This window comes from Meleagris gallopavo, chromosome 12 (assembly GCF_000146605.3).
Source record: "Meleagris gallopavo isolate NT-WF06-2002-E0010 breed Aviagen turkey brand Nicholas breeding stock chromosome 12, Turkey_5.1, whole genome shotgun sequence".
NCBI classification, from domain to species: domain Eukaryota; kingdom Metazoa; phylum Chordata; class Aves; order Galliformes; family Phasianidae; genus Meleagris; species Meleagris gallopavo.
Genome location: NC_015022.2, coordinates 852,921 through 863,569, shown reverse-complemented (window position 1 = coordinate 863,569; position 10,649 = coordinate 852,921). Strand labels below are relative to the sequence as shown.

At 44.4% G+C, this 10,649-nt stretch overlaps 1 protein-coding gene across 1 annotated transcript in view; it reads right to left on the bottom strand.

Moving 5' to 3' along the window:
- Positions 1-9,712, bottom strand: part of ARIH1 (ariadne RBR E3 ubiquitin protein ligase 1) — a 40,460-nt gene extending 30,748 nt beyond the window's left edge. The window contains exon 1 of the mRNA XM_010717119.3: positions 9,665-9,712. Coding sequence (XP_010715421.3) covers positions 9,665-9,712 — 48 coding nt within the window. The remainder of the gene's footprint in view (positions 1-9,664) is intronic.
- Between the last annotated feature and the right edge of the window lie 937 nt (positions 9,713-10,649).

Genomic DNA, 10,649 nt, shown 5'->3' with positions numbered 1-10,649 from the left:
AAAAAAAGGAAACAGCAGCAGCACGACAAGTTCCTACCAGAAATAGCTGCTTGGCCCATCCACAATCTGAAATGTAAAACCTCACTAGGTGTTTCACTGATACAGAGGACTAACACTCCTCTGCCCTTGTTATATTGCATGCAGGAATTTAATCCGTGCCTCCATCACGCCGGGAGGACCCAAGGAGAGGAGGGAGGCAGTGATGACAGGCTTGCTTTGCAAAATACAAGTCCCAGATAAATGCAAATGCAAAAAGCTCTGGCATGAGGGATTGGCCTAATTCATGGCCAGGCACACCTGGGAGGTGCCAGTAACAGCTGCTCAGCATTAACTGCCTGCACACACAACCTTCTCCATCTTCTTATTTGGGAGCAGCTCTGGATCAGGTAAATCCCAGCACCCACCCCACTGAGAGTCACAGAGCAGCCACATCCCTTACCTGGGCCCTAAGACACTCAGTTGTATCCACGGTTAAAACAACACCAAAAGAATTGAGTTCCAACCCCTGCTTTGACGCTGGTTCTGCTACAGCTCTGCAGCAGCACCACGTGAGACATCAGCAGTCACCTGGGACACCTGCAAGCATTACCAAACCATTCCGTGGATGCTGCTGTCACACACACAGTGTCTCCCCTCCCATCCTGACCAGACAGCTCCCCACCTGCACACAGGATCACGCTCTGGCTGCAGCCCCACAGGAATTATCCATGAGCAGGCCCCAGCACTGCTCAGACAGGATTACTGCCGTGCTGGGAGAAGCCTGCTCTTACAAAGAGCATCTTCTGTTTAACAAAAAATGAAGTAACGACTGAATGAAACAGCCAGAAGCAGATGGGAAGCTAAGGGAAAGCAAATGTATTCAGACACTCCGTTTTCATTCAGAGGCGGTTTGACAAAAGTTGAAATAGATCTCATTTACAACAGGCATCTATTAAATTCTCCACGTTGACAACAGGCTGGAGCTCGGGGCAGCGAGCCTGTTGATATCCTGATAGAAATGAGAGCTGAGGAGCGCAGCCATTTTGTTGAAATCCTCCGGGCGCTCAGAGACGTGCTGTCACAACATCCAGCAGCCACAACGCCCAGCTCTGCCCAGTCAGACACAGGCAGGCTGCAGCTGGGGTTTTGTTTAGGTTCACAAAGCAGCCAGGTCCCAATCTGCTTCAAACAGATTCCACCCCCCTCCTTGGGGAGGTATTAACACTTACCATTTGTATCTATACTACGATACTTAGACTCCTTGATGCACAGGGGATACAGAGGGAAGCTACAAAGTCCAGAAGTCACATCTGGAATTCTCCCAAGCAGCAGCACAAATTGAAATGATTTGATTTAGCAGAATTTCAGGAGTTGGGTCACAAGTGTCTGAGTTCCATTTTTTGGTCACCTAAATAAAGGCACAAAGGGAAAGGAGGAACCTGGATGCACAAAGACATTAAGTGAATTATAAATCAAAGATTATGAGGACATCAGTTTAAAAGTGAATTTCCAAGCAGAGTAATTTGCTGAATGACAGTTTGCAGAGCTTGATCCATTCACGTCTTCATCTGTCACGACAAGCTGCATGGTTGTTCCAGACAACAGCATCTTTCAGATTCCAGCTTCTCAGCACGTACTGGGACTAAGCTGCTGTTCCAACTGGAGCATTCACTCCAGATAAAAGCCATTTATTAACAGCTCATCTTAAGCCTCGTTCTCCAACAGAAGACTTTCCCATCTCCTTCACACTTGGTATTGATGAATTCATTTTGTTTCTTTCCATTCCATGGCTTTGCATTTTGCTTTTTAATCATGGCAAGAGTTTTCATCCTAGCTGCAGGATTTATTTCCTACTAGCAGCAGCTTGCTAAGACTTGCTCCATCGATACAAACGTGATGCTGCTTCCAGTTTGGTTTTCAACAAAGCTGCTCCAGAAGTCATAAAGGGAAGCACCTGGTTTCAAAGTACTTGAGTGCAAAGATGAAGACTTCTGCTTGCTAGTGAAACATCACACAAACTGATGGAAAGCAATGGGTTGCCAAAGAAAAAGAGGTCAAAATTCCACCTGTGTGAAACAACCAGGCAGACATCTGCTTGGTGTCATGCCACCACTGTAAATATTTCATCAGTGAAAAACACAGCACTTGCCAGCAGAGGAGAACAGAGTGGAAATTGCAGCTGCCCTCTGAGCACGTGCAGGATCGAACGGCATCTCCCAGGCTTCCCAACACTGTGTGCAATGTGCCACAGAAGGGAGAATAACCAAAATAACCAACATGTCACATTTGACAGCAGGTGGACTAGGGGCAATTTCACCATGAGAAGGTTCGGAAGATTTCTTGGTCCATTCCAGACTTCTGGCTTGCCTTCACTGCAGCTCAGCATTGGATGCACCAGGTGTGTCGTCCCCACGGCTCACAGGATGGCTCCAGGCTGCAAGGGACAGCTCAGCACAGGCAACACTCATCTGCATTAAATGCCATCACCCATCAGGAGCCAAACACCCCAACAATCACCCAGTTACTGCAAACCCTGCCAGGCTTATACTGTCACTGCTCTCTGAAGACCAGCAACAGCTCACTTTCCACCTGCAGAACAGTGCAACCAACAAAACACACCAGGCACTGCATGGCTGCCTCTTGGTCAGCCAGTAGCAAAGTTAGCATTGAAAGCATTGAGTTTTGCAAGAAGTAGACCACCTACTCTGTTCTAAAACACTGCTCCTCGCTTCACATCTCCCAGCTTCAGACAGGTAACCTTTGGACTCTGTATGTTTATCCCTAAGGGTTTAAGACAAGCTTTTAGCCAAAACTGCATTACAGAAGCACTGTCACCATAAGGTTTACATTGCTTTACAAGCATGCTGAGAGATCTTTGTTTGGGAAGATCCATTCACCTTTATTCTTACACCAGACAATTGCAGGAAATCTCACAAACAGAAATCCATTTCTAGCAGCTTAATAAAATTCTCAGGAGCCAAACACAGAAGATGAGATCTAAGCATGGAGCACTTCCAGGAGTTGATCTCCTGAAGGGTTTTATCTTCAGGCTCACTAGTTTAACAACACTGAGTGCTCTGAAAAGCTCCGAGAAAACTTCTGTGTAACCTAATATAGCTTGGCTCAGTTTACAGACCGTGAGAGTGCTCTGTGAGAAGACGAAGACAGCAGCAGAACACATCAGTCCACCACTGCTCCTCTCTCCTGCCATCCCTGAGGCCTGGGAGAAATCTGCATCACAGTGCATTTCTGCCATCAGCCGTGTCACAGCTTATGGGTACAACAAGCACACGCAGACCCCCTCCAAAGTCTGCCAGAAACTATACTACGAAAAGAAACCAGTACTATTCACGTTACATCCCACTTCGGATATGATCTTTGCATCCTACAATCGTACCAAAGCCATGCTAAAGTATAGTTTCTAGCACAGAATCACCCAAATTTACCATCTTCCTGCACTTCCAACCAACTCAGCACGAAGCCAGGCAACTCCCTGCCTATTGCTGCTGTCCCCCAGCTGCTATCCACTGCATATCCAATACATCCATCAACTTCAGCCTCATCTCCTTGGCTTCCAACATCTGACTTCATCTCATTAATTGCCCTTCTCACATCATCTCTAATTCTGAAAATTAAGTTCTGCAGAATTATTGAATTAGTACCATTACGTGATGGCATCAAACAGTAGCTTGATATCAAGATCTCAGTTTGTAGTAAACTATCTGCACTTGGCTGATTGTTTCTAGCTGATGAACATACACTCTTCTAGCAGAGGAAGATAATAAAAAGCAACTTCGGAGAAAATTCTATTACTTGAGTTAATTGGTTCAAGAGAGAAAAACGAAGCAGTCAGCTGCTTCACATTTTCTCAGAGCCTTTTGGAAAGTTTTCAGGTTAATGATTAAAAGCCACAACAAAAAACCATTGTCTAACAAAGCTTTTAAATCTGGAAAAAAAAAAAAATTCTAAAGCAACAACTCCAGGATGAATTAGCAAATTTGGGAATGCCAAAGCTGAATTCACACTGTAATACCTCTAAATAAAAGAGCGTTGGACACACTTGCTATGCTTAAGTGTGTTCTCCAACTTGCACAAGCTCCACCAGCAGCTCAACATTTGCACAACTGAGTGCTAGGGAAGGCTGTACTGAATGTTTTCAAGTATAATCGACCTTATACCAGGAGATCTACGGTTTGATAGAGATATTAATCACTAATTGACACATTTCAGTTGAAGAACATTTTGGCTTTTACTTCTTTTTTACTGATCAAAGGCAATCTTTTACAGAACAAAGACCCCAGGCTGAGGCACTATGAACCTGGGCAAGTACCCCTGTACACTATCCGAGCTCTCTGAACAAACACACAACATCATCCCACTTCCAAGTCATTCAGATCACAGCATGCTGTAGTTTCACTGCCCCCAGAGGCAGCATCACACCAAGTACTTTGCTCCTTCTGGTGGTTCCCATCATGAGAAATCCCCATGTGTCACATCTATAGTTTCTTAAGTTGCCACTGAGTGACTACAGCTGACACGCCGAGAGAACCGGAGTGGGAGCACATGGGTGCTGGGTATGCTTCAAAATAGGGTAATTCAGCCCATTGCCTCCCACTCACCAATTCGCAAAGACTTGCCTTAAGAGTAGGAGAAGGTGTTGGTATCATTTCTTTATAATTCAGTCAGTTTACTATTTCAGTGGCTCCTTAAGATCTTCCATAGCAGAGGAAGAAAGCTGCATACAGCCCGGTGACTATGCTATGTAAGGGCAACCCTGAAGTCAAAGGACCCGTGGCTTCATCACTTCCCATTCCCACCTGACCATTCACACAACTGAACTCTTACTGAACTGTTTACCTCCACGTACTGCAAGTGGATCCAACCGTACCAGACAGAAGAAAGCTGCTGGTTTTCTGTAAATCATAAGCATCTCCAACAGCAGAAAGAAGCACTGTTATGTTTAGTCCCACAGCAGCCTAGAAGACACACGTGGTTATTGTTTCATTTCTTATCTCAAACCTGTAAGACAGCTCACTTATGTGGGGCTTGAAGGGAAATGCACAGCATTGGTTCAAGAGGAACGGGAAAGCATTTTTTAACACAGAAAGAAACAACGACCCTGAATGACAGCTGGAATTAACAAGCTTGGTAAAGGGGCTTTGCTAGTTTACTTTGACCCAGACCAGTGCCAGGACCAAGATCAAAGCAAGGCCAGACAGCTGGGTTGGCACAACTGGGACAAGAGGGACTTGCTGCCAACAAGCCTCTGCTTGTGAGACCAGCCTCCTAAGCACCACACAGCACGTCCAAGCTGGGTTCTCCCCATGTTAACAGCCTTTTCAGATTTCCACGTCCCACAGGGCTTCAAGACATATCAAAGCACAATCTGATGCACGTTACAGCCACTGTTCTCCTGCATCATCCCACGAGCAACTTCAGCACTCATCCCAGAACACATCATTCAGAAGGCTCACATCTCATCCAGATGAATACAAGACTGGCCAGAACAACCCATGGATAATACGGCTTCCTTTCTGCTGCTTAAGCACCCGGCCAAACCACTCCAACACTGAACAGACAGCAAAAGCCTTAGGAGGATGCTGCGAGCGTATCTGGGAAGGTATCAGAAACTGGACTTCACCTGGGGAAGACATCAGTGATGCACCAGCCATACAACCACACAGAACAAGCATGAAAATCTGTTTTTCTGAGGGCAGTTACACAAAACAAGAATATCCTCTGTGCTTTTCTCAAACAGACCAAACCACCACTTCATTCTCAAAGATCAGTTACTGTACATTAAAAATCTGTATGCTGTACTGGAGTTGTATCTGACTGAAAAATCTGTTATACTTAAAAAAAAAAAATCTGCACTGAAGTAATTCCTGGAAGAGTATCCCACAGTATGTCATGATATCCAAACACTAGGATGTTTTTGAAGACAAAAAACATTTTGCATTCAAGAAGTAATACCACTGCATACTTCAAGTGGGTAGAAGTCAGGCGAACAACTGGGATGAGAGCATTTCTGACACCCACTGCACCAGCACACAAACTGGAAAGGGTAAATTTCAGTTTCTGACAGCTTTTATTCTTCCCCCCTCCACTCCCTAAGTGACAATTTCCATAGCAGATCTGCTTGTAGGGTCAGATGTATGCCAGAACAATAATAACTAATTGATTTTCTGGATTAGTGTGAAAGTTCTCTGGAAAAGCCTCTGGCCCCTCAGACCACTCCTTTGCTGGTCTCACCAGTTCTCCTAGGCGATGCTTAAAGAAAGAGTGACTTGTCCTCAGATGGCACACAAGCAGATGATCACATCCCATGGGTATTCAGCCTAAATGTCTCCTAACAGCAGTTAAAACTCAATGGTCAGATGATCTCCCATCTACTTCTGTTACTGGGCACAAGGAGAGCATCTATACCACCAGGGCACAGACAGATGAGATGTGTATCACAGATGAAAGACAACCCAACTGCGGGCTGCCTCGAGTTCACCGCCACCACAGCTCCTCAAAAATCAATGGTTTCCCTGACAAAACGTGGGATCTGTGCACAGACCTTCGCCCAGAAGACCTGGTGGACACAGATGTGTGCTTCTCACCTGGCAGCTGTTGCAGCGTTTGCTTATCCAGTGCTTTGGTCTTCTAAGAAATCAGAACAAAAGCAAAGGCTAACTTCTGTAACCAAAGTCAGAGCTCTTGGACTCACCAGTACTTGTGAGGTGAAACACTGTGCAAAAACCTCCCAATAAATAACATGCTTACGGAGGCTGTGCCCTCAATCTGGACTTCCACTCCAGAACATTATAATTAACATCTTCCAACAAAGAACATAGACAGGAAGTAGAAAATGGTAAGCCAAAGTAACTTCTTGGATGAGCAGCATACAAGTAGCACCCACACAAATCAATTGAGTTATACATTGATCAGGAAAGCTAAAGGAAAAGTGTCCCAATTAACAGAAAACCTCTCACTGCAGAGATCAGGTTGTCTAATATACGTTGATACACAGTCACCAGGCATTGCAACTGTTAACCCCTCCAGAGAGGCACAAGGGATGAGAAACACTTAGTGGAAGAACGTTTAGCCAGTAGAATTTTATAAGAGTTCTTAGGAAGCAGAAATCCTTCATATCCTTCATCTCATCTTTCCTCCCCAGGCTTAGGTTTGGTGAGGATCCAAATGTGACAAATCTCTCTTCTCCAGCCCTAACTGCTTCGGATTCTGTCCCTTTCCTGAAGCAGCACACATTTAACAAGCTGTTCACTCTCTACAACACTCGTAGAGAGAGGAAATTTCCCCCACTCACCAAAGCAGCAATGCACATACAATTCTTTAGGGGAAAAAAAAAACAACCATCTTGCTTGGGCTGCCTTGACTTCCCCATCGCTGCATAAAGGCCCTGGGCTCCTTTACACACTGGCTACTGGTTGTAAGTGCTTTGGCACACATGTGGTGTCACCTTGAGAAACAAGAAGCAAGTCCACTCTGGCAGTGCCCATGTGTAGCCTACAGAAACGTACAGAATTAGTGATCATAACACTTTAAAACTAAATAGACCCATGAAATGATCACAGATACATCTTGGGGATGTAATATTTGGCAACACTTGCACTTTGGCAAAAGCCCCAGAGCAGATCTCGTTATAGAATATATCACTTCCCCACAGAAAATAAGCCATACCTACAAAAGCACTTTTTTTTTCCTGGCAGAAGCTGCATCTGCACCAGGAAAGCCTGCCAATACCCTTTCCCCAACAAGCCTCTTCTAGCTCAGACCATTTATAATGATGACTTTGCAGTTTATTCACCATATTACACTCATTTAGCCTTAGTTAGTTCCACAACCAGCAAAACAGAGCTCCAGCAACAGCCCAATTTACAAGCCAGAATTTCTACTTGAGAAGCAATTTTGCCTGTTTGCACCTCAAACAGAAGCCAGTGCGAAGGAAAGGACACTCTGGAGGCATGAAGGGTTTGGCAATTCATTTGTTCATTCTCATTCACATCCTCTAAGAACACCAAACTGCAACCACAGCCTCCATCAGCTGCACTCACTACCTGAGCACACTTGAGTCGGAGCAGCATTCTACTGGGACTCAGCACAACGGTGACAAAACACAAAGCAGTGGGAGAGAATAAGAAATCCCTCTCATTTTTTTCCTCATCACCTTCTCATTTAGGGGAATTACACTCTGGTGCCTGCAGATGACAGATCCCAAACATCCCCACGTTGCTCCTTACACAGTTCAGTATCAGGCATCCCAAAATCAGCACCACTTTGCACTACATTTGCCTCCTAGCAGCTTCCTGGTAGCACCATGAAACCATCTGCAGCTTACCTCCCCAGCTGAAGATAATTTATCTTTCATTTCTTAAATGCAACAGTTCAAGACCTGTATCAAGCTATACTTAATCCTCATTGCCTTGCCTAACTACATTTACATTTACTATGAGCTATCTCAGTTAAACATAAAAATAACTTCAATTATTAATTGCAGCTCTTAGCAATACAAATAAGGAAATACATCATTTTTCCAAGTAAGATTAAAAAAATGAGCATCAAAAGAGTCTTTACAGAATACACTAATGCATATAAAATATGCATTAAATAATAAATGTTATTTAAATAAAATATCTATAAAATCGAAAAAGAAAGCCTCAAGTTGCTCAGAGAGCCTTTCAAGTAATCACAGAAGTATTATTAATTATACAAACGAGGACATTAGACATGTTTGTTCATTGGATGTTCACAGTAATTAGAAATTGTTACTTAATACTTCTGGATGTGCACACCAGGTGCAATTACACTCTCAAGACCTCCACTTCACACAAAAACCAGTTCCACGTTAATGGCACCTATTGGGTTCACTTCTTGAGGAATGCAGAGTGAGAACCTGCATTCTTCATTTTACAGCAAGAACTCACTGCCTGAGCTTACCAGAGTTTGCAAGAGCTCCCAGAAGAGAAACCAAACAGCTGACTACATGCTGGAGTGTTCTTCCCAGCTCTTCATTAAAAAGTCAGCACTCAATCTAGCTTTGAAATACACTGATTGGCAAAGCTCTGTCACTCCTAAGTTCCTATTCTGGCACCTCATGGCACCTGGGAGCCTCCTCTTTGGGTCCCTCGAGGCATAGATCTGACACATATGCTCACTTACTCTAAAAACAAAATCCTTAATTCTTCCTATTTCCAAACTACTCCTTCCACCTCCCTGGTTCTCAGATCCCAGAGCCTCAACAGGATGTAAATCATTAAGACTTCAGTTATTCTTCTCATCCTGTGTCGCAAGGGAGGCCATTCACTCATGAGAATTCTCCTATTCCCCCCAAATCCCTCTCCACATTTGTTTGCCAGACAAAGGAACACTGATTGCTTTCCTATTTTGTTACACAACAACACACACAATCCCAAGTTATCAGCTGTAGAGGGGATCTGAGTTTACAACAGTCATCCAGAGCACACTCAGAAGTTACATGTGTATCCAGAACTCTATACAAACTCCAAGTTTGCTATCAAAGTTGAGCCTCAAGCTCACAAAATTTCTTTTGCTGCCAAGCATTCAACCACTATGACTTTGGGTCAGGAAAAGGGGACAAAGTGACTGCTTGGGGTCAAACAGCAAACTGGCTGATGGCTGGGAAGAAGCAGTGTATTTAACCACTGATCCCATCCCTTACCTGGAAGGAAATGACCCAAAGAAGTACTTCGCTCTGTTTCATCCTCATCCACACGTGCATCAAAGCAGCACAGGAACAGCAGAATCAAGTGTGCTCTCCTGTGATTTTTACATCACAGGCATGCTCAGATTCCAACTACGTCCTCTCTGAAGAGGTTTTGCTCAAGCAAACAGGTCAGCTGCACTCGATCAGGGCAGCTTCCTTAGCACAGCCCTTCAGAGGCCAACCCAGCTCATAAGCACCAGGTAGAAGTGAAAACCTTCAGAACCACTTCAAGTTTCCTTTTTTTGTTTATCTGGGGAAGAAAGTCTCTTGCTGCTCACTCCTTAAGAACAAGCAGCCTTAAGTCTGAAATCTTTGAACTATGACCCAAGGAAGTTATTTTGCCAGCTGACTACTTTCAGGCACAACTATACAAACCCTTCTCATTCTGCACTTAAGAGAGTATTCTCCACTCCAGAACAACTTCAGCTGTTCTGAGGCAGAATCCTCTTAGCTAGAACTCCTGCTCCATCCTGCTCAGCTGCTGGAAAAGAGTTAAACCTTGGCATCCCTTCCCTGGTGAAGCAACAAACAAAACATCATTAGAGAACATTATTGATGGCAAGCATAGGGAATTTTCTTCATGTGCAATAAAGGCAATAAACAAATAAACAAGCTTTTAATCTCTAGGGTTGGAGATTACCACTCTCCAATCCCCAAACTCCTCAAAATACAAAGCAATCAAAGCTGGATCCCTCCCCGTATCAAAAAGCACGTTCACAGTGCTCCAGAAGGTAGAGGGTACTTCAGCCCCCCAGATAACCAAGTGAGTCGGAAGAAAGTCCTTTTCTCCTTTGCATTTCAGTCAAACCACCTTCCCAGACTGTCAGGTTTTGCAGCAAGGTGGCCAACGAGGCGCTGCAATGCAACCCACTTACACAGGGCACACCAACACGACCAGAGCAGGGGGCTAAGCCACAAGGGAAAGCAGTATTTTTCCTGA